Genomic DNA, 24,707 nt, shown 5'->3' with positions numbered 1-24,707 from the left:
CCCCTTGATAAAAGCTGCAGACATGGAGGCAGTGAGTGACACGGAGGACATATCTGGCAGACAGGGAGGACGCGGCTGTACTTCTGTTTAGAAGTGGTGAGATTACAGCTCACAGCAAGTTAATACAACACAGACTCTGGCTTTTCTTTTGATAATTGTTGAAAATAATCGTTAGCGCCATTGGCTTGTTTACTATTTTACATGACACTGAGCATCTTGCTGAACCCCATTCAAGCTTTAAAACTTGATATGGAAAACAAAACAGATCATCGAATATTCATATTGAACTGTCAAATAAGTTGTGTCAGGTACAACAAATACCGATACAGATACTCTCATCCATGCTATCATAGTTTAATGTTGTTTCAATGTATTAAGCATCACAAAAATACTGGTGTCTCAGTGGCTAACTTAGTAACTAGCAAACCTCCCATTGTTTCTGCTGATATATGCATAACAGTCCCAAATTTTGACATGTTTCAATGTAGCATTTCCCACCTTTGATGACATATGACACCTGAAATTTAACTTGAGTCCAGCAGCAAAGCTGCTGCACTTGTTACTACTCCTCTAATATAAGTTCAGAATGGCAGGGTAGGAGCATGAGTTGCTAACATTAGCTTATAGAGAACTGCTAATGGCCTGGTAATGAAGCAGTGCATTTTTATTTTAGAATTTGTTTGATAGCATTGATAACTTAATTCTGAACAAATCAGGAGTGTCTGTGCTTTTCTATCTCCATCAGATGTCATTGAGGTCCATTATTGCCAAAGTCGTGTCTGTTTCTGTAAGCGGCTTCTATCACTGCTGATGATTTGTCAGAGTTTTAAAGAGTTGGTCCATGTCACAGGAGAAGATTTCAACCACTTCAACCACCCCTTGTAACGCTCCTGTTCTGACTGGTAAAAATAAAAATTGGGACTGGGTCTAATTCTTGAATGAATTTTATTCACAGACCCTACGCTACACTGTTTTTTACTTCTCCTGACATGTGTTGTTAGTATTCAGTCAATCCACCAAAACTCTCACTCTTAAAAAATGCCTCAGCTGGATACTCACCTCTACCGAGAACACACAAATTAGCACACTAATACAAGCAGTACCTGGGGAGAGCAGGCAGATGGCCATGAGCAGCACGTGTTCCTCCTCGTGCAGGTTGAGTTTCTTCAGACCAACCTGGAATTTCACCAGCGGCTCCAGCAGCTCCAGAGTGTGACCCGCTGTGGAGGACGACACAAACACACGGTCAGTACTGCAGAGTCAGTTACATTTATGAGGGAAACACACTTTATCCAGCAGTGGGCAGTTGGGGAGAATCATTAACTTACTATGTATATTCATACATTGCAGAGAGAGCATTACTTCTTGCCCTGTATGTGTGAGAGTGTGTGTTTGTGGCCGCTTTATTGCGTCCATCAAAATACCTGGAGTCTAAACCTCATAGTAATGTGCAAGTGTGCATAGAAAAGGAGTGTGTGGGTGATCCTTGTAAGGCTCCGTTATATAAAGTGGGAGAAAAAAAATCCCAGCTGTGTCATCAGCGCTGACAATGAACACTTTTCTCTCCTTGAGAGTGCGTAATTGTGTGCGCAGGCACGTTTTACCAGTGTTGCGGCCTTGATGGAAACTTCCGGAGCATCGGGTACACAGGGGAGAAGAGGAGTGTGTGTATTCAGAGGATGTGTAATCAATAAGCGAGGTCTCTGGCATGCTTTGTGTGTGGTCCAAACACGCTGCATATGTGTTCATGTACTGATTGCAGGTAAAACTTACAGCGTGCAGCCTTTAATCATGTTTTATTAGTTTCACTGTGGTGCTCTAACAGTGAGATGTAACCAACCCTTTGTAACGTCATTGATGCAGTATTTGAAGTCAGGTCCCCCACAGCTCCAGGACATGTCTTCCAGACTGAAGGACTGGTTTGAACGGAGCATGATGATCTCAATGGCACTCGACTTCAGCAGAGCAATCTGGTCCTCTGCTGTCAGATCCCTGGAACACACAGTCATAGATGTTACTGTATAAATGTTTAAATTAAAGCATGTGCACACATCTAATTTAACCAAATTATTTTACTTTTCATCTTCTTTTACTTTCAATTTCAGGAACAACAGATTTCTTTGTACTGCATTAACTCCTCAAGAATAAAAAAAACATTCTCTCATACTAACTCTACATATATCCTTCCAGGATTTTGTGATGTTGGCCCTGCAGGACCTTGCGATTTTGTCCAATCGCTGCAAATTTACCCAAAATTTGACCATTTAAAACAGGTAAAATCCCATTTCACTGTTGAGCTGCATGCAACGTATTGATGCGCTCAGCCTCTCTTCCACTGTTTCTCTCTGTTTATCATGAGACTACTACTGTGCCTGTGACAGAGTTACACAAGCACCAACAGGAATAATCACACAGCTAATGTTACCCAATGTTTATCAGCAGCTTTAATGACAGTCGAGCTGTTTTGCTGTTGATGTGAGATTGTTTAAGGCCTTTTAATGGCATAGTGTCCATTGCTCGATGCTGCTGTAATGTTGGCTTGTGCCAGTCTGTCAGAGAGTGGGAGTAGAGTGGCTCACAGAGAGTCAGTCCTTCAGAGCTGATTAGCAGCAGCTGGCCTCTGTCCCATCCATCCCACTTACATTCATGAATAGATTCTAAGGGAAAAACTGAATGCTCAACATAATAAGCTCAGAATCTAAGAAAGTATCACAACCATTGGGTGAGGGTGAGAGGCTGTTCTCAGTTATTACGTTGGTCTCAGGGAAACGGAGGTCCATGTGGATACATGGGATAAGAGAAATTACAAGAAGCCTCACCTGGATGATCGTCATTACAAGGCTAATATTAGGATGAGCAGGGGGACAGTCTGACAATCTGCTGTCAATCTTGGGGCCTAATTGTGGTTGGTAAGCAGCTGAGGCAAAGATTTGTTCAGATATATCAAGGGTGACGATAAAATCATGAACTGTTCGCTGCACTTGTTTTCGTCAACACAATAGAAGGCCCACCTCTTTTTTTCACTCTGAAAACATGAGCAGCACAAAAACAGCAAGCTAAATGCATCCCTGAAAACAATAATAAAAAGACCATCAAGGCTGCTTAAACACACTGTCTAACTGGGGCCTCATAGAATCCCTAAAATTCAGTCATGGCTTTTGGTTTTGGTGTGCCACCCCAAGATTTTCAGTGGCTCGCCCTTGCCATCCCTATGAAAAACTGCAGGATCTTTGAGGTAAACAGAGAAACCCCTGACTCTTTCATACTCCCATAGGAAATCCCCCTAACTACATAAAGCTGATACTCCGCTCTGGCGAGTGGTATGAATAAATGTAAAGCAAGCTGCATATCAACAATTATTGTTTCATTTTTGTTTCATAACATGCGAACACACACACATGTATGCATTATTTATGCCCATGTGGGTCATCTGTATTCTTTTATTACATGCTCTCTGTACGTGCATACATTTACTAACTTATCTGTCAGCTCAGCGTGTGTTTATAAAGCTACAGCCTGTTCCAGCGTATTCCTGGAAGAGCTTGTTTTGGGAGTGATAATAGCATCTCACCTCACCCAAAAACGTCCCGCATACATGTAGGCAGCAGATCAATGTGCTCTGCGTGTGGGTGGGGAGCTCATTTAGGCTGCTAGCCTCGATGTTTGTACGTGCTACTGGTGGGATTCAACTGAATTTTACTAGTCAACAAATCATTACCAGAACTCAGTAAAGCAGCAGATAGCTGCAGGGGTAATAAAGTTTAATTTTCAACATAACCAGAGTATGATTTAGGGCACCACAGGATAATAACATACCGATATCAGAGTCCTTCTGAGCCAATAAGCGGTACAGGTCAGCTTAACTTGCTTTTTTGTTGTTGTTGTTGTTTTTTTTATCAATTAATCTTTTTGTCTGAAAATGTAATAAAATGAGAAAAAATGTTTATCAAGATTTTCCAGAGCCATGGTGATACATCATATTATTAGAAAATATTATTATTATCTTTAAGATGAACAAAAGCAGCAAATCCTCACATTTCTGGAGCTGGAACCAGCAAATGTTTGGCATTTTTGCTTGATTAATGACTCACATGATGAATATATTATTACAATAGTTGCCGTTTTAATTTTTTAAATACAATTATATCAAATGAGTCATTTTAGATGCAGTAAGAACAAAACAAACAGGAGTAAAGCTGACTTGACTCTGTGACAAGTGATTAACAGCTGTTCAAATTCAGAATAGCAACAGTTGGGTTTAGAAATTACCATCACATTTTTAAAGTTCCACTGTTCCAAATCAGGAACATTTTTAACCTTGTTGAGTACTATGATATAAACTACAATTACAGCCTTGCAGTTGCATGCCTCCAGGAACCAGTCATGCTTCACTAACAGTTTACATCCATGTCTGAAAACACAGATACTTCACAAACATCTTCAACCTGGAGCACACAAGATCTGTACAATCAGCACAGTTTCAAGATTAATGTTACCAATTCAGTATCAGACCAAATGTCTCCCCCTCTATTCCTGAGTTATGATGTTAAGCAATGGCCCAAAAAATGATTTCGCAGAATGTTATGATGTCACAGTGACCTTGACAAAGAGGGCGTTTGTGCCAAATTTGAAGAAATTACCTCAACGAGTTCTTGAGTTATTGCATTCACGAGTTTGAGACAGATGAGGTCACAGTGACTTTGACCTTTGACCGCCAAAATCTAACCGATTAATCACCCAGTCCAAGCGAACGTTTGTGCCAAATATGAAGAAATTCGCTTAAGTGGTTCTTAAAATTTCATGTTAGCCAAAGGCATAAGGCCACTGCCAGCTGCTCTCTGCTTCCTTGTAATGATAACTCAATATCTACCAGCAATTGCAGATGTCCTTAATTTGTACCTGAAGCCCGGGATCATCTTGGCGAAGCCAATGACCTTCTGGATGCTGTAAGAGACCAGGTCAGCCAGGTGAGGCAGCATGGAGAGCTTTGTGTCCTCTTCACTGGAGTCCGGACTGCTCGCGCCGTCCTGGTACATCATTAACAGGTTGCTGAAGTTCATCTTGGTGTCCACAGACTCTGAAGAGGGGATTAGGAGACAAGATGAGGTCAGAGAAAGAAGGCAAGGAGGGGGGAGGGGCTGAGCAGTGAAGCAATTTATAGGAGGCTTTTGGATCACAGAAATAGCAAAGAGCCAGTGAAAGGTTAAACAAGATGACAGAGCAGGTGAGCTGATGGTGGCGTTAAAGATCTCAAGATGGGAAATCACAGCATTGAGTATTAACTGTTTTAACTCCACACGATGTAGCAGGGTCAAGGACAAATTGTTATTTCATTTTTTAAACTACGAGTCTGTTTAAAAAATGATGAAAAATCTACCTTGTGCCTTGTAAATGTGTTCTACCTGGATTTTGATCATATATGAAATTAGCAAATAAGTAAAAACGGAAACAAAATACTGGCAAAGAATGTCTTTTAAACTCAAACTTTTAAACTAGTTTATTTCTATTATTTACCATTCCCATTAGCTTCTATCATAAAACAAAACTTATATGAGCACTATTACATATATAGAAAACAGGACAAGCCTCCGTTTTTTTAACCTCAGGCCTTTACAGACTTTCAAAGACCTCTTATATCGACATAAAACAACATACAATATGGGGGAAAAAACATACTGCATTGAATTTTTAGTGCAAAATAACACACTATGACAGATATCCGACTGCAAACCACTTGTTAGTAAATTACAGCAGGAAAAAGGACACCAAGGACAACACTGTAAAGACTGTCAATAGATAAATACACAACTGCCTTCGTAAATGAATATAACATTCAACAAAATTGATTTTATGCCATGAATTTAGCAATTGGAATAAAAACAGTATGTGCTTGTTTCTCCAGTGAGGAGCCTTGCTGAGTAAAACAGTAGTGGTTATACAACTATAAATGGGAATCTCTGGGCCCCTCATGATTTGATTGGACTTTTATTCAAAGGACTATGATACAATAATAAAAACAATAAAAATAAAATATGCTTGATTTTTATATGTGATCAGTTTTGAGTGTGACTACTTGCTACATTTAAAACACAGCATATTTGCAATGAGCCATAACTTGAAAAAAAAAAAACCCAACATGAATTTCCTTGGATATATTGTGGCTCCTTTACAGGTTTCTTTTCCCTTCAACTCCACAGGAGACAGGATGCATCCATACCCAGCTTTTAAGCCAGAAGGCTGTGATATAGACTGCATTTATATACGGTTTGTCACGCTCTGCCAGCCTCACCAACACCAAGTAAACTAGCTTAGAAAATAAACACGACACAGATATTTATGTCTTTTATACCTCACCTTTCAATTGGTTCAACTGGTTTGTCTTACACAACCGGCACAGGGGATCATAAAGTCCAGAATAGGATTTTATATTTCTGATTATTGAATTTTCTGCAACAAGACTAAGGGCCCTATCTTAAACTGACTAGTAGAGTTCTCAACGGGTCGAAAAAATTACAACCCGAACTGAACCGACCCATGTGAGCTGAAACCCCATTACATAAAATACTGAGCCTGAGCCCGATCAAGCCCTAAACCCCAAAGCACTAGTTGACCCTGTGCTGAAACAGAAGATGATATCAATCATGTGAATAAATAAATATCTAATATCTATAGATTAATATTTGTTGGATTTACATTTAAAATGCACAGCCCGAGTCCTAATTGACCCAGCCATTCAGCACACATTTTCACCCTGAAGTGTCATACTTTTTGGTGCAGTTGTCATTTCCACAGCCAGCGCCCACATTGTGTTAGTAGCAAATGTACTTGTACCCACCTGTGTACCCATGGGCGTGTAGGTCTTAAAAGGAGGTGTGGTTGGGAGCATTGTTGGCATATTTCAATTTTGCAGCAGCAGAAAGCAATAGCATCATTAACCAGTGAAAACCTGGTCTAAAGCCAGCATTGCTCAGTATTTTCCTGCTATTTAAAAGGCACATTGCTCAGATAGATGAAGATGAGGCGGGTTCACAAGGCAAGTACACTCTGCGTGTTACACACACAATGGATGCACAGACGAGTTGCAGGCAGGTGATATAATATATCACTAATGAGGAAAGTATTATTTTTTTTAAATGTGAAAAGAGCTGCTGGCTGACTCCCCATTAAGAGACGCTGTGCACATTTAAGCATGAGGAGTTCATTCATTATTTCAAAAGGCAAAATTTCTGTTTCCTGTCAGGTTTATAACAACAGTGTGTAGTTTTGCTGCATAATATCCTTCAATATTTGCTGCAGTGACATTCCTGCTATTGCACTTTAAACTATGCACTGTAGATAGTTAAAATAGGGCACATTGTCATTCAAGAGAAAATCGTGATGCACATTATCGATTTGTTTTCCCACACTCCTTGGTTGGGGCTTTCATTGGCATACTGAAACTCAGTATGAAAGCAGAGGCAAATGGTTTATGCTTATACATGTTTTTAAATCAGTAGATCTCCTGACGACTGCGTCCTTCTTGAAGTCAACCTTGAAGCATGAAAGAGAACAAGGACGGGAGGAGAAGGACTCTGTGCATCTCACCAGGTGAATGGTTGAATGAGTCAGAGGAGGCATCAGACAAAGAGTGGAGGGAGGCGGCTCTGCTGGCACTGCGTGTTACTGGGCCTTCACGCACTGGAGGCTGCAAATACACAGAAATACCCAAATATTAATATCACAACTGATATCTTACTGTAAAACATTCACAACACACTGCTGGGGCTCCTGCTGCTGCGAGGGTTTCAAATAGAGGTTGGTGAAGCAGTGAATATCGTTGATCTATCATGACTTCTTCCGCATGGGGTTTATAAAAACAACTACATCGCAGACATCTAGTATAATCTGTCATGTCATTTTTTTAAGCCAACCACATGAGACACGCTGGAGCGAAAGTGCAACTTGCAAATGTTATTAATATATGAACTAAAGAGCTGTTAGTTTGTTTTCAGCTCACAGTGAAAAAATGCTTAAAAGGCGCTCTGTTAATGATTTAACTTTCTGATAACTAACATCTAACATCAACACTTGCCAAGCCGAGTGCTTCCAATAAATGAACTTTAATCTTTAATTATAATAGTATTTTGTTTAACTTTATCATAACAGTATGCAATTTATTTCTATTATAACAGTACTTCAATTATTTGTATTTAGTTTAGTTTTATTTGCACATACACATGTATAGAAAAGGCAGAAAAAAATGTAAAAACAATTGAAACAGTCAAATTTACTACAAATTCATCAGTTAAATGCTATAAGTCTTTGTGTAATTGTTTTCAGATTTTAATCTTATTTTATTTTTTATTTTATGTATTTTTTATTTATAGTACAACAGCACTTGATTTATTTTATTATATAATAGCAGCTATTCTACCTACTTTATACTTCCTCCATGATACTTCACTGTACCTGTAGTTTAACAATTTTACATGTTAACAGTCTACAGTAATATTGAGAAGATTTCAAAATATTGAGATACACATTGTGTATCACAATATTGCAATATTATTTGTAAAACATAACTCCACACCATAGTCAAGTAAATCAAGTAGAAATAATCAACAATAACAATCAACACTTTGTTAGCTGGGTAAATCTGCTGAGTAAAATCTGGAGTTGTTTCGTTTAGTTTTGCCTATGTTTCATCTTAAAAAGCGTTCTGGGTTTTATTCAGCGCTATCATCAAGCTCAGTAACTCAGTAGATTCTGCTTTGTGAACCAGCATCTAAGGTTAGGAAGTTAGGTTAGATTTTAAGGGAGCGTCATAAAACCAAATGTAGTTCTCTAAAAAACAATGTGTGTTTTTCATAAAAATACCAGTTTGTTTGCATCGTCATGTTCTTATTAAGTGTCCATCCTCTTTATATGATCCCAAAGGAAACAACTGGTAATCATTACAAAAGCACAACCTAGTTTTTAAGATGAAATGCTTCAACATTTGGGTGGATGTGCCATCTGTACAGTGTGTTCCAGAATCACGCTTGACACTAATAAATCACAAACAAAGAACAAAATGTGCTGAGACTTTCTCAGATGTTCCATCCAATCTGCATCCTCCATCTCATTCACTCTGGACGACCCACTTGTTGTGTCCCGCAGAGAGGAAGTCATCTCAAAGTATCAGATTCATGACGTAGAGGAAGAAAAACGATGCGGCTGTCGGGCGGATAAACACCTTCAGTGACTCGTGTTACGGGTGTCGAGTAAATTGAAAACACTCACAGGCAACGGTGGCTGATGTGTTGCTCAGAAGTAAATATGACTTTGGTTACAGACATTATGCACAGATATCTCCAAATCAAAGGAGTGTGGCTTGAAACCAATACACAGCACAATAACTTAACACCACACATTAGTAAATCTGGCTGTCACTACATGTATGTGTGTGCCTCGTGTGATCTTAACTGGTGCAAAGATCAGAGAAAATGAATTAAGAGGAGCACAGTCAAGTACACAAAGATGCAACAAAAGTTAAGTGTATTTAATGGCTTTGACCAAAGAAAGCACAGCATGGATGTGATTGCATCCTTTAGTATAGTTTAGTATATATGTATATATTATTACGTGCTTATTATCATACCATTTAACTCGTTTTGAGATCTTTTCAAAAGTTTCAGTTTCAACCAAATTTATGACAGATTTTTTGGATAATCCTCTTTTTCCTTTTTCTTATTAAAGCATTGCAGGTAAATACAAAGGTGAGTAGTATATGTAGCCATGTGCAGATATTTTAAGTAGGAATATGGTTATTAGAGTGAGTTGCCAACAGGTTAGTGAAAGTATGAAGTAAAAATACAGAATTAGGTTCAGAGGTAGGTTTAAAGATTTCTAACATCAGAAATGTGGATTTTCATTCAATAAGTCACCCAATAGAATTTAAAAGATTGATAAATTTATTTAGATAAAATGTTTGTGGCAACTGAGACCTCACAAATTCAAATTTAAGACTATTAAATTACGTTTAAGGCCTAATATTTATAAAAATTGAATAGACTTAACCTGTTTATGATCAGGTTTTTGGAGTATCCTGTTACTCTAGCTGAAGTAATCCAAAAGAAACCAGGATACTGTTGCATGTTTGAACTAGGGTTGGGTGCTGTCTACCAAATTGGCAATGTCCAAGGGGAAACATCCCAATGGACAATGACTGTTGTTTGGGCCAGTGAAGGGTGGGGTGATGACGCAAAAATATGTGTTAATCAACTACCCGAACCGTGCATTTTTTGTTTGACAGAGAGAGAGACAGAGAGAGTGAGAGAGAGAGAGAGAGAGAGACTTTTTTTCTTTGACCTCCTTTATTAAAAATATGTCCACTAAGCTAAGAGTGCAAGACAGAGACACCGAGAAGAGGGGAGAGAAGGTGTAAGGTGGACTATTACATGGGATGTATCTGTTGGCTATAGCATTTGTAGTACCTCACTCAAAATGCAGCCAGAACCTGCGATATTTATATAATTTTACCAGTGAATTTAATTAAATTTAAAAAAAGAAGTGAGCTATCATCTCAGCCTCAACCTTAGCAAGCGTATGTATTTGAACTCCGTTTATGCACTCCACTGAGCAGAGACTATACGCAAGTTCTTCACCAGGCATGTTGCTTATTCATGCCTAAGACTGTATAATCAGAATTGTTTTAAATAGAAAGGTCTGATATGAGTGAAAATGCATGTGTTTGACAAGCATTGGGCATACCACAGGATAAATGAGACTTGGATTATACTGCACATTGCACAAGTTCTGTGAGGGTTTGTAAATGGACGTAATGGATGATGCGATATGAATTTTCTCCTCATTTGGATTCTTTATGTACCGTGAAAGTAGGCGAGAGGTTCTCTTAAAGAATTAAAAGTAACACAGGATGAGTCATTGATATACTGCACACATGATCATTTTTGTAGTCAAAATATTCATTTAAGTCTCCAACAGTTTGCTGGTTTGGTTGTCCAGATTAATTGGAACACCAAACGCAAAAATAAGGCTAGCTCCGTGATGTTTAAGCCTCACTGATGATGTGTTTCCCACAATTTAATCCCGGTGCACTCATATAGAGCTAAAAACACCCACATCACTGGTGTTCGGTTATACTGTCTGATTACTTATGTGAACCCAGCCAAACAACACTGAGAATTCGCAGTGGCCATGGTAGAGAGGAGTTGTTTCACATACAGTGACATACATTGCCCCCCTGCTGAGAATCAAACAGGAAGAAGTGGCCGCTTGTCCTGCAGTTTTAGCTATAATTATAGCCTACTTCAGCCAATTACAGTCATGGGTACAAACATAAGAGAGCATGCCAAGGTCTCTAGTGTTGTGGTAAACCAGAGCAAGTGATATCCATATCCTATTATTACATTTTTGTTTGTTTGATCTGTTATTAGCCTTTAACATCCGAGGAATTTAGTTTCTGTGGTGGCAGGCTGCTAATGTGAAAATGCACAATGTCCACCACCAGTCCACTGTGCTGAACTTGTGTCGAAAAGCATTAGGCTTCTATATCAGTGAGCTTTTTACTGGAAATTGTAGCATTGCAGCCTGATGCCGTGATTCACAGAGCCCTCCTCATCTGTTGCATGACATCATGACCTGCTCCACCCATATTTCTGGTGGTTAACAGCAATTTTGGCTGCACAGACGATAATGTGAACGTGGTTTTGGTGAAGAAAAGAAACTTTGTACTGGGCTCACCCTGAAGCGGGAGAAGTCGGAATAGGAGGCATCGTAGGTCTTGTGGTGAGCTTCCACCAGACTGGAGATGATCCGGGCCTGCTCTTCATTCAGACGTGGCCTCATCGCCTCCCGGGCTGCCTCTTCCTCTTTCCTCTTCATTATCATGTCCTTCTTTCTTTGGACCTCCTCATCTGTCAGGATGACTGCAATAAGGAATGAAATGGAGGACATATTAAAATATCTTGCAATGAAGTGATAAAAAAAAGTCACAAGCACACACACATTCACAAACTCCTCATATTTAGGGGCTTGCATTCATACCAATGTGATTGCAAAATTCGTTTGAATCCATCGCTGCTAACATGTCTTGAATTTAATCAAGAGGCAACTCCACTAACACTCCACGTATCATTAGGTTGTAACTGATCTGAGCTCCTCTCATTGTGTCTTATCTAGTGAAAGTATTTGAACAGCTTCTTATTTAAAGGGGTTGGGTTTAATAGGTTTAGTAGTGCTTTTTCCCCCCATTTATGTGTTATATGACAAGATTGAAGAGAAAAAAAGGGAAATTAAAAAGTTAAGTTATGATCCACAATGAAAGAAAAGCAGTTCTTAACTGTTAATAAGCTTTACCTTAACAACAGTTTGGATGACTTGATGACAATTTCAAAATCCATATCTTCCCATATATTTTTCCTGAGCTGGCTGCAACAACAGGAATATTTCAGTTTTGGGATGCATTGTAGCTCTAAGAAAATAAAAGTTAGCTTTCAAAACTAAGTGAGGGAGCCGCAATGTTAGCTCCAAATATTTCCATCCCCCGTTACATGAACCATACATCTCCTGAGCTTCGCACGCAGAAAAGGCCTGTCATGTCCGCTGCCTTTTTATATGGCTGATGCGGCGGGTGTTGGATGTTTAAGTGCCTTTTGCCTTATTCATGCTGCAGAAGGAGAGACTTCAGGCAGAGTGGAACAGTGGTGCAGAAAGGATTAGACACACTGTTTATAGTGACTCTTCAGTTTGACTAGATGAGAGGACCTTTTGGAAACTCCTGGGTTTGCATGCCACTTCCACATGTCTCAAAGCATCACATTACTTTGGAATCTTATATTCACAACATTATTTACTGCAGATCACAACAGATTTACATCTATCTCTACTGGATTTTAAATAAAATGCAATCCGTGACATTAAGAAAGTATATTGGGACTTTAAGTGATTTCATTTTTATGACTGAGGGACTTTTACATGTAAATGAATGTCCCTTTCATTCTAGTCATTGCCAGCTCACACATTGCTGATTATGCCTATGGCAGCCAGGGAAAGCTTTCTTTCACAGTGTACCAGAGTTATTGAGTATGCCCGTGCAAACCCATTGAACTGGCATCACAATTTACATCCATGTCTGGCCAAACTCTTTTGTAGCCATGATAGCAGACACTGCTTCAAGTATGGGTGTTGCTGCAAAGAAGCTACAAATTCTAAAAAGTGGATGCTTCACACACATCTTCAATCCAGCAGCATTGAGGATCTTTATGATCAGCACCGTTTCAAGTTGACTAGTGTCACAAATTGAGTATCTGACTTAATGTCCCCCCTTCTGTCCCTGAGTTATGCTGTTAACTAATGGCCCGAAAAAAATCATCCAACATGCTGATTTGTTTTTGCAATACACATTATGATGTCACAGTGAAGTTAACCTTGACCTTTTGGAAATAAAATGTCATCACTTCATCAATTTATTCTATTAGACATTTATATGAAATAGACATATATATGAAACAAGGTCACAGTGACTTTGACTTTTCACCTTTGAAAATAAAAATCTAATCAGTTCATCCTTGAATCTAACCAGACTTTTGTGCCAAATCTGAAAAAATTCCCTAACGGCATTCTTGAAATATCACATTCACGAGAATGAAACGGACATCCCAAAAACATCATGTCTCCAGTCACTGCTATTGCCATCAGAGAAAGTCAATTAGGCAATTTTAGCTAACCTCACTGAAATTGTCAACATTTACTGAAGTGGCATCCAGGTATAGGCCAAGCATAGCCTTCACACTAAAATACTGTGACTGGGAGGAAAGCAGGAGGTGAGGAATTAGCGGCAGCTTGTCCTATGGCTTTACCCTTTGAGATCACTTTACTGCAGAAAATGAACAGAAAAGGGCAGAAATGAAAACTCTGGCACCTCTGCTGTGAAAATAAGGTATAAATGACAGAATGGCTGCTGCCAAGCAGTGACAGATAAGGCAGTGCTATGCACTGAGTGCTGGAAATACAACTGTGATGGCCCATTAGAAGATAAATATAGCGGAAAGACTAAGTTAGTCACATTAGCAAAATCACCTCTCTCTACTGGCTTTGTAAAATTTCAATTTTAAGTCATAGTGCAGAGCGAGTCTCTGGAGGTCGTTCTATGGCTGGTATCTCAGAGCCCTCTGAGATCTACCCAAACCAAGCAGCTGCTGTTAGTCTGGTTGCTCCAGTTAAAATTGTTGTGATAGAAAGGCTTCTTTCAGCGCTCAAGGGAGAATGGCCTATACCTAACCCAACACACAATTCCCACAGTGCAATATTTTTTCTTTTAAAGACACCTCTCAGTCAGCAACAGAGTGAATGACCAACATCTGGATGTGTGTTGCTTAGTGGCCACTCGTGGTGTGAAACAGGAAACCTTGGAATAAAAGCGGTGCCTGAAGAGGTTTTATAAAGATGAAAAACAGGCGGCTCCAATGTTCCATATGTGGATGTGAAATCTCTAATGAGGTGGTTTAAAATAAATATCTCCTGTGTTACATTTCTTGTTAGACTACATTGTAAAAAGAAAAAGAGTGAGTTAATTACTTAAATTGAAACATATTCAAACATTATATCTCTGTCATTGTTTTAAGTTGCGTTTTAAGGTTATAGATGTCATAAAACACAAACCATGCAAAATATGTGCCTGTAACTGCTTATTATAGAGAACCAAACTAAACAAATACACACCCACATGCACTATATTAAAGTACATGAGTACATGGATAGATTAAAAATGGGTCTACCGGGCACAGGCCCAGGGTCCCAGAGTGCCAGGGGCTCTCTGGCCTTCACCTGCACAATGTCACTCAAGTAAGCACACAGCGACTAGGAGGAGACACAAAATGACCACAGAGACACAAAAACAAGACAAAGGGATGCAAAGGAACTGCAGAGAGACACAAAACAGCAACAAAATCAGCATAACAGTCACAAAATGACATGAAGGAGATAAAATAACTTCAAAAAGACACAAAACTGACCAGAAAACACAAACTATTACTTCAAAGAGACACAAAACAACTACAAGGAAACACAAAACAATCACAAGGATAAAACCACCACAAAGAGACAGAAAATGACAAAAAAAACCACAAAATTACCTCAAAGACACTAAATGTAATCAAAGAGACCAAATGACTACAAAGACAAAGACAAAGACAAAATGACCAAAAAACACACACAATGACCTCAGAGAGAAACAAGATGACATCAAAGAGGCAAAATGAAAAACAAAACTACCACAAAAGGCCGCAAAACGGAACAGCAAAACGACACATAACAAAAACAAAAACAGGCAAAACAGCCAAAAAATGACTAGAAAGAGACACAAAAGCCACACAGGCACAAAATGGCTTCAAAGAGACACAGAGCAACAAGAGACACAAAACGACCATAAGGACACACAAAATGACTCAAAAGGACATGAAATGACAGAAAAAACAGCGAAACAACAAAAAAAAAACATCATCAACACAACAACACAAAAAGGAGGCAAAATCACCACAAAGTCTGTGTCTTGTTCCTTGTGCATATCTGTGCCCAGGGGCCCACTGTCTCACCCATGCATGCCTATATATTAAACATACTTGTTTCAGAACACGATGTATCTGTTGAGACCAGAGAAAGAAGCACGAAGAGTGTTATGTCATCAGTGTCTGATGATAAGAACACATTGCAAGTTTCCCAGCACACACAGGACACTGAGCAGAAAATGAAGAGCTAATATAACACAAGAAGAACTGCGCAGTAATATATTCAGAGCAAATATTTACCACTCAACCCAAAAAAAAAGGATGTATTTGCTAAACCACATTTCATATCTCAATCGCAAAATCTAGCAAGTAAATAGCACACAGATTTTCTTCCTCAGTACATTGTGACAACCTTAAAATAGCACTAAGGGATCAAGTAAACAGAATATAGAAATACTGCTCAAAAACATAACAGAAAATGCACTACTATTGTAGTATTTAAGTTTAAGAGCTGAAGCCTGGCTCTGTCGCTCAGTGCTGGAGCATTGCACTGACCCCTGAATGCCTCCGCCCATATTATCCCCTTTGACTCGCTGCCACGGTGACCGATTGCCCGTGAAGCACTCAACTGTGCAGACAGACAGACAGACAGCATGACTGCCTGAAAAACCACGACTGCCAAAGAGAGACAGGCCCCGAGCCATGAGGTCACGATATGCGCACATACAATCTGACCGTCTGGCAGCAACAGAGACGCTGTCTCACTATTCATACTTAACTGACATTAAATTTAGCTCCATCAAATGATGCTATTTGTTTAGGTTTTTAGGCATGCCGTGTGCTGCTTTTAAGAGATAGAGACCTTGTTCATGTGGGCTGAATGCAGGATAAAAGCTCCATACACTGTTTTATTGGTCTGCTGTAGAAGCCTCCTCTAAATCTGCTTTTAACTCAACGTCTGTTAATACAGCAATTTCTAAATCTGCTGCCAAAAAATTTCAGCTTGACAATGGTAAGTACATATTTGGATCAAAGGAATAAATGCACCAAATAAATACACACTTTACAGTAACTGCTAATTTAACCGACCAACGAGATGGCACAGATGAGTCTAAATTAAATAGTGCTTGGATCATGCACCTCATACTAAACACGGGTTGCTTTCCTGGAAGCTGTAAACAACTATATTTGAAGTGGATTTTCAGTGATTGCACCCTGGATTGCAACCACAGAAGAAGCGTTACATAACCGCGTAATGTGGTGACAGCGACAACAACAACAACAGTTTGGCTACACAGGGCTTAAAAAGGCAACTGAATGAATCTGACTGCTTAGCTCACCAAAGGATTTACTTGGCTTTCATTTCTTTTAACCCACCGCCATTAATTAGGCTTTGGACGCGCTCCAATGTCCATCCAGTCCCGAGCCAGGAGCGGACTGCCGAGAACCACTCCTTGTGGTGAGGACGTCCAAGTATGCAGCACGGAGCCCGATCATGAATAGGCACAGTTTGGTCAAAGTTTGGCACCGGCCGTCAAAGCAGCTATTCTGAGGCCGGGGAACATGATTGAACCAGTCAGCCTCCAGCCAAGTTTGAGCCCTGGATGGCATCATTAAGGCAGGAGTCCACAAAAAACAACAGACCATCAAAGGAACATCTTGACCACCCCACAGCGCTTGGCAGACGCGCAGCAGTTTACCAAGAGAAAGTTTGCTGTTTGGAAAGTGACTGATTGGATGTGGTGATGTGGTGCTCTGCACGGCAGAGACAAGCGAAGAAAGAAAGACAGAAAACAGAGAGGGAGGGGGGTGGCTTGGTCAACACCAGTAATGCCAGAGACACCGACAAGGAGGGAGAGGCAGGGTCTCCTTGTTGTGGAGGTCTGAGGTTCGCAGCAGGCTTACTCATTAACCAGCCAAGCGACCAGTTAAACACAAAGGAGGCCACTAACACTCAGATTTGGTGTGATATATGTCAAGCTGGATTTGGTGTGAAGCCAATATTTTTCCACTGCTACCCACCCTGGGAGTGTGATGTTTCGAGAGGTAAATTCAGGTCAGCCAGGCACCAGGGCACCCACACACGCTGAGTGTCTTAGCATCAGCTCAAAACACAAGTGTGCATGGTGGCAGGAAGACGTGGGATATAAACACATTAGGCAACACTTGACTGTGCCTACTTAGCAATTTTAATGACATGGCATTATGTGGGCTTTAGTCTTTTCACACATGCTCCTCTCTCCTTTATTTGCAGTTTATTTGCCGGTTGAGTTACCATTAAAACAATTGTGCTTTATGCGCAATGAAACCAAACGCATCAACAAAAAGTGCTGAGATCTTAATTTCAACTGTAACCTTCTGGTTTCCTACAGAGGAGAAAAATAAAGGGTGTTAGAGTTGCAGGCTTTACATAAGTGGCCAATGCTGTCGTGAGTGTTTATACTTGTGCGCTGGCATTTCTTCGTCACTATGCGATTATTCCACAAAAAACACTGTTTGGCTGTAGTGTAGGGTTTCTATGCCTTTGTGTTGATTGATTCAAGTGACAAAGCTAAAGCACACACGAAACATGGCTAAACAGCAAAAACATTTAACAAAAGTATAAAATGCAGCTCCATTATAACTCACAAGGTTCACAGTTTCTCCACAAATGCATCACAGTAATATTACTAGCATAAAGCCTATGAAATGTTTTATTTTATAAATCATCCGAGCAGCTAGAGGACTTCTCCCCTACTCATATGAAGATGAGAACAAAAACAACATGCTACAAAGGTAACTTTACAACATTTTAACCAAAAATGTTCACTGGAAAATAACTTGTCTTATACTACACATGTTTTTCCCAGAAATACACTTTTACCAAGACATACAACATGCTAATGTTATTAGCATGAATATTTTACATTGTATACATTCGTCTTCCAGCTAGCAGACTTGTCTTCTATTCATATTAAGCCTGGAACAAAAGAACATTTAACAAAAGTAACACTACAAGATTTAGGACCATTATTACTCACAGGGTTCACCAACACTTGTCTCACAGCAGACACTGCACAACGTTGGATTTTTGCCAATATCTGATGTGCTGATATATAACATATCATTTGGCAAATTACCAATATTAATATCGATTTATCCACTTTTCTTTAACCACCTAATTTTAAAGATCACCAAGTCTCCTCTGTAGTGGAATTAATGTAATATTATGCATACTCTTATTGTGAAGGCCCACCAGCAGATGTAGACATGAAATACAATGCTTTTCAAAGTACGTAATGTTCATATTTTGAGCAAAATAAGAAAATACCTCATATTGGACTTATGTTTTGTACATGTTCACTATGTTATTAAAAAAATTAAATGTATTGGTTTGTGATATCAGCATGTTGGCTGATCTGTTTTTTTTTTTTTTCATTCTAAACCAATATCTGCCTGTAGCGATATGAGCATAAGCCTATGACGTTTTAGATTGTATAGACATGGTTTCCCCACAAATACAACATGCTAATGTAAATAGCATAATCCCATGACTTTTTACATTGTATAAAATTAGCCTCGCAGCTACTGGACTTTTCCTCTACTCATATGAAGCCAGGAAGAAAAGCTACATTTATCAAAGGAAACTTTACAAAATTTGGGTCCATTAAACCTCACACGTTTCACAGATAAAACACCTGTCTGACAGTAGACGTGTTTTCACCATGCATAGTTCATGCTAAGGTAATTAGCATAAGCCTTGGACATTTCCCTTTGCATACATTAGCTGAACAGCTAGCGGACTTTTTCCTCTACTCATATGAAGGATGAGTAATAGAGAGAGACTTGAAATGGTATTGTGGAGGGGATTTATTGTTTTCAGGAGCGTATGCCATAGTTAGGGTGTCGACTTAACGCAGACGTATAAACCCCGCTTAAGAAGCACACGATGTTTGATTCTCAAAGTCATGCACGTCTACATGGATGGAAATGCTTTGAAAGATAAGCGGAATAGTTTTGGAGACCAAGCCATTGTTTGTGGATGCATTTACACCTCCGTTTGGCATGTCTATCCAACTATAAATTAAGCATCTGGCACTTATGGTAATGCAGGTGTTATGGTTGTCACAAAGGCAGAATACAAAAGACTCAGAGGGAGGATGAAGAATATAAATTAGGGGGGCGAATGGAGGGCAGCACCGCGGGAGAAGCTTTGCTACTGAAAGACAGCGAGGGCGGGGATCCAATCATGGAAAGGCTACAACATTTCAGAAACTCTCCTGTGACTCTAATCCTGTTAGGAATACACACCCCCGCACAAACAGACAAACACAGCAAAGCATGCAAATACGTACGCTCACACACACAAACGGGGAGGTCTTTTCCTGGCATCTCTCTAACCTCTGTCAAACAACGACAGCACAGGGGTGTTTACTACCAACTCAGCTGGCACCGCTTACAGAGGGCACATGAAAACACACACACACAGCGACACACAGTTCAAACTGAATGATGGGGAAGCTTAGATGAAGCTGCCCATATAAAGAGAGGGCAGCATAAAGGCAGACAAAACACATAGCAAAAAAACGAAGGGTAACTGAATTGTAATTTATCCTCAAAGATGCATTCTTAAACATAACAAGTGTTATACATCCTTACACCTAAAATGGAAATGGGTGATTGTTTTTTCTGTTTTGTCAGCTTTACATTTGCAAATATTCGACAAAATATCTATCAATAAGTCACAAACATGTTGTTTAAAAGTTAATTATCTCAGGGCATCAGCGGCTGAGTGGATAAAGCAAGTGCCCCATGAATAAAGGCAGTGTCCTTGCCGCAGCGGCCTTGGGTTCAATTCCTGCTCGAGGCCCTTTGCTGCATGTCATCCCCACCTTCTCTCCCTTTTACACTATTGACCTGTCCTATCTAATAAAATGCAAAAATAGAATCTTAATCAAAAGTAAATTATCTCATCAAAGATATTTTTTAAGGCTCATAGTGGCTGTATAATTATACCCACATTATAACATAATATATACACCCAGTTTTATATATATACTATATATCATTCGGTTATACATTGCACGACACTATCAGAGCACACGGCCTACTCTTTGCACAGATGGAGCAGCAAAATACTAGCCACAGCAAAAGTGAAACTTCACTGTTCATTGAACTGGGTCTTAAAGTTTGCTTTCACTTGCCTCTGCAGCAGCTGTTCCTCTCATCCATTGATCTGACCGGCTCTGACCAGATTGACAGATCAATTATCCACCCTGGGACTAAAACTACTGCTGTGGAGAAAAAGAACTCTGGCTACGCTGCATTGACAGAACAACCAAAGTGTCCAAATGTGGAGAGGGGACACGAAATGAAAAAGAATTAACGCACACAAGATTTTTTTTAAAAAAGCCCCTATATTCTGAATGTATGTAATATATGTGAACCACATATTCCATTTGGGTTTTCTGAATTAGGCCTTATTCCACATGTAGCATTATCCACATTCAGAATATATGTCTCTGATGGGCATTTTACCAAAGTTTGGCATTTTGTCTGTTTATGGTCAGCTTTGTGTGTTATCACAGATGCCGTGTACACTAACAGCAAAAATTCAAGCCGAAGGTTTTTGGATAAATGCAAATATCCTAATAATGACCTTTTCAAGAAGGTGGTCGAAGGAATGAAAGATGGAGGCTTTGTTCGCACAAGCTGACCACAGATGGAAAACTTTGTAGTATGCAGAGCTGCAAGTAACAAGGATTATCAGTGGAATATTCATTTACATTAGCCATGTAAATGGCTAAGTAGGAGTACTTTCTTTTTTTTTCGAATAAGGGCACAAATATTTTGTTCATGTAAATGTAGCCAAAAACCAGTGTTGGATGAAGTACCCGAAACCAACACTTGAGTAAAAGTACATATATCTTACCAGAAAATGACATATTTGAAGTATTACATATTTTTTGTACTTAAGTATCAACATTAATTTTATGATATTAAATGCACTTAAGTATTGAAAGTAAAAGTGTAAGTAACAGCTAGTAATTGAAAAGCATGTAGTCAGAATTTGAATGACTAAATGTATTTCCTTGTAACATACACCAACTTAAAAATGGAGCGTACATTACACTAGAAAAAAACAAGGTCTTTCTAATAACTTGAATGATTTAAAAAGCAAAATCCAGGTTTTACTTCCCACCCATACCTTCATAAGTCCATCTGTCCCTTCCTTGTTCCTTCTCTGCTTTGTCACAAGTACCTAAAATACTTAGGGTGAATGTACTGAAGCTCAAATACTGCAGCAAAGTATTACTACATTACTCCACTTTTTAAAGACAAACATAACAAAGATGCGCACAAAGTAGACACAGCGACACAGGCTCAAAATCAAGCAAAGATGGTACATTGACAGTGACTTGCTGAAGTTATTCATGAGCACATGCACAAGACCACATCTACATGGGAGGAATTTAAGAGCACTTTTTATATTTCTGTGACTGGAGGCGCACGCCACAGTCCATACTGTCTTTACGACAGTTATCCACAGTGTTTCTGTGTTTCACAGTAAATAAAAATTGCCCATTTTAAGGGTAGGAATGCAGATGCAATGTGACTGCTTTTGCTTTACATTTTCAATCAGTTTTCCAAATACATACTTCTGGACAAAGGGGGATCTGTGCATCTATCACGAACGAAAGTAAGTCAATTTTACATCAGGGCAAAGCCATTAAATTAATGAATGTGCCGACTTCAACATAGTCACACCAGCACAATTCTGATATAGACCAATTCAGTTTCTTTTTAAGTAAAATGAATTTGCACTGCATGCAGTAGTGCAACACCAGAATAGAAACGATTAGTTACACTTGCACCAGAGCACAGACATATTTGTGGTCATTTTGAAGCTGCCTGTTGCACAACATAACACAACATGACTGTGCAACAGTGAAAATATCAATATTTTGCCAGTGCACGTCACTGCAAGTCGACACATACTGTACCTGCAGCCTTCAGATGACGGAGATGGGTATCAATTTAGTTTTTAATGTGCATTACGCTTTAAATGTCAAGCACTAACTGCTGGAGTATTATCCTGTTTTCTTTTCAATGCCACCCTGGAGTGACTCTGCCTTTGCTGCTGGCATGAATGCCACATTCTTGAAACAGGTTTATTACTGCAGAAGGTCAGGTCTTGAACAGGCGGAGTAGAGTATGAACAAAGCTGCTGCCTTGAAGCTCTCTACTTGGAACAAAAAATGGCCGCATAGTGTCCATAGATGCTGTGGAGACAAGCAGAGCAGCTGTCACACTCAACAGCGAGTACAGTGGACTTCCTTCACCCAAACGAACCTGAACACTAGCTGCTAGAAACAAAGAGGCCATTTTATACTGATAGGTCTCGCTCTGCCCGCTCGCTCGCCTCTCATCTTTTGTCAATGAAACACAGACACTTCAGTGTCATGTGGCTATTTGTGGTCAACACGGTGGTTATCGGCAGTCTGAACCCTGCCCCGCATCATCTCTGTTTCACACAAACATACACACAGTCTGTTTGTGAATGGAAATGTGGGCCAGACCATTGTGCGTCTCTTTGAAGAAAGAGAGCCATTGTTGAAGAGGACTTAAAGCCCCCTGGCTTCCTTCCTTCCTTCCCTTCTCTCTCATTCTCCCCTTGTCATCTACTACTTGTAGTGGTGGTGCTGCTGCACTGCTGTTGGTGCTGCTTCCTATTAGTCTTGCAATCAAAGCGCACCTTGACTTGCAACCACGTTATGGAGAAAAGTGACAATTCCTCTGAACTCTAATGACTCTAATGATGTCTGTATAATGTGATAATTAGTCAACATGTAGAATAAAGAGTCTGTAATTATGAATCAGTTGTGACAAGGTGTGTTAACGTGGGGTGAGGTGATGTCTCCCTTCTCCTCGTGTTACATCCTGGTGCTGTATGCATAACCAACATGGTTCAGAGCAGAACTGTGTCAAACATATGAGACAATGCAATTTCCATGCATTTAAGATACATTTTTGCACTTTTATTCATGCTATCTGAACCACACTGATAGGATAAAAGCAGGATTAAATACATTAACTATTATTCGCAGCATCTATTTAAACCAAGTCTGAGTTTGCCGTATGGTTCAGCCTGCTTTATGTATATTCATTATTGCGGGTCTCCATGTTTCAAATCAGATCAATTTACACCTGACTCACTGATTCTATTGGCTGCTGTTCTTACCCAATGTCTTTAAATATTAAATTAAATGTAACACGAGTGGGAAACCAATTTGCTGCTCGCACCGGTCAACCTGACACTAATGTCTCCAGGGAGTTGGTACATGTAAAACTGAGTGAGCTTGAATGTTTTGAGCTTTTATGTTCCCTCATAAAGCTTTAGAGAGCTGATAATACGATCAGTGAGTATTAGATAGTATTAATGATGATGATAGCATAATAAAGAGCAATAATTAAACAATTACAGTAAAAAAAAAAGATTCTATGGCTTCCAAATTACAAGCTTGGTTGGGTTGATTTTGAGTTTTGCACTGATTTAAATTGTGGATTGCAGATTTTTTTTTCCACTTTACTTTCCCAGTTGGAACCCGACATGTTAAAAAATGGACAAAAAGAACAACAACACTGAACAAAGAATGTTCAATGAGCACAACAACTCATTGAACAGGACTTTAGGCTGCCCTCATCTACCTGGTTTTATGTGTAATAAGAATGGGAATCTGTTGAAATGAATGTTGCCATGACACTACAATTTTTAACTTTGACACAACACTAGCATTATAACAATTCAATTTCAAACATCTTTTGATACCACAGTAAAAAGTAAAAACACTCCAAGGCACAAAGAAGTATTTCATTTATGGAAAGATGGTTTTTTCACAAAACTGGGTTTTCAATGGGGTAGAAAGATGCAATTTATTTTTTAAAAATTGGTGCTACATGACCACAAAAGAAATAGAAAAAGGGCTGTGGCATTCGCTTTTGCTCAAGAGTTAGAAAACCTACAACTACAAGAATGCACTGCATTGCACCAGACCATTAAACACTGCTGCAAGGTGCACATCCAAGAAGAATATGGCAGCCAGCCAGTAGCTCAAATTCTAGCTAAACAGTACAGTAAAAAATACTTCTGAAACATGAATAAATATGCACAGCACTAACAGACTCTTGGTTCATATTTGAGCAGCACTGCTTAGTTTTTCTGTGTTTTTTCAGCCTCTG

The 24,707-nt window shown here is 39.4% G+C and overlaps 1 protein-coding gene across 3 annotated transcripts in view; it reads right to left on the bottom strand.

The window, feature by feature from the left end:
- The window catches only part of LOC121947225 (vitamin D3 receptor A), a 99,188-nt gene that overhangs the window by 5,368 nt on the left and 69,113 nt on the right, over window positions 1-24,707 (bottom strand). For all 3 annotated transcript variants that reach the window (XM_042492180.1, XM_042492179.1, XM_042492178.1), the window contains 5 exons: window positions 11,725-11,909; window positions 7,585-7,684; window positions 4,900-5,077; window positions 1,841-1,992; window positions 1,104-1,220 (listed from right to left, as the gene is read on the bottom strand). In XM_042492180.1, coding sequence (XP_042348114.1) covers window positions 1,104-1,220; window positions 1,841-1,992; window positions 4,900-5,077; window positions 7,585-7,684; window positions 11,725-11,909 — 732 coding nt within the window. The remainder of the gene's footprint in view (window positions 1-1,103; window positions 1,221-1,840; window positions 1,993-4,899; window positions 5,078-7,584; window positions 7,685-11,724; window positions 11,910-24,707) is intronic.

Source organism: Plectropomus leopardus, chromosome 8 (assembly GCF_008729295.1).
Source record: "Plectropomus leopardus isolate mb chromosome 8, YSFRI_Pleo_2.0, whole genome shotgun sequence".
NCBI lineage: Eukaryota > Metazoa > Chordata > Actinopteri > Perciformes > Serranidae > Plectropomus > Plectropomus leopardus.
Note: the sequence above shows the minus strand (reverse complement) of the source record. Positions and strands in the feature narration are given on the sequence as shown.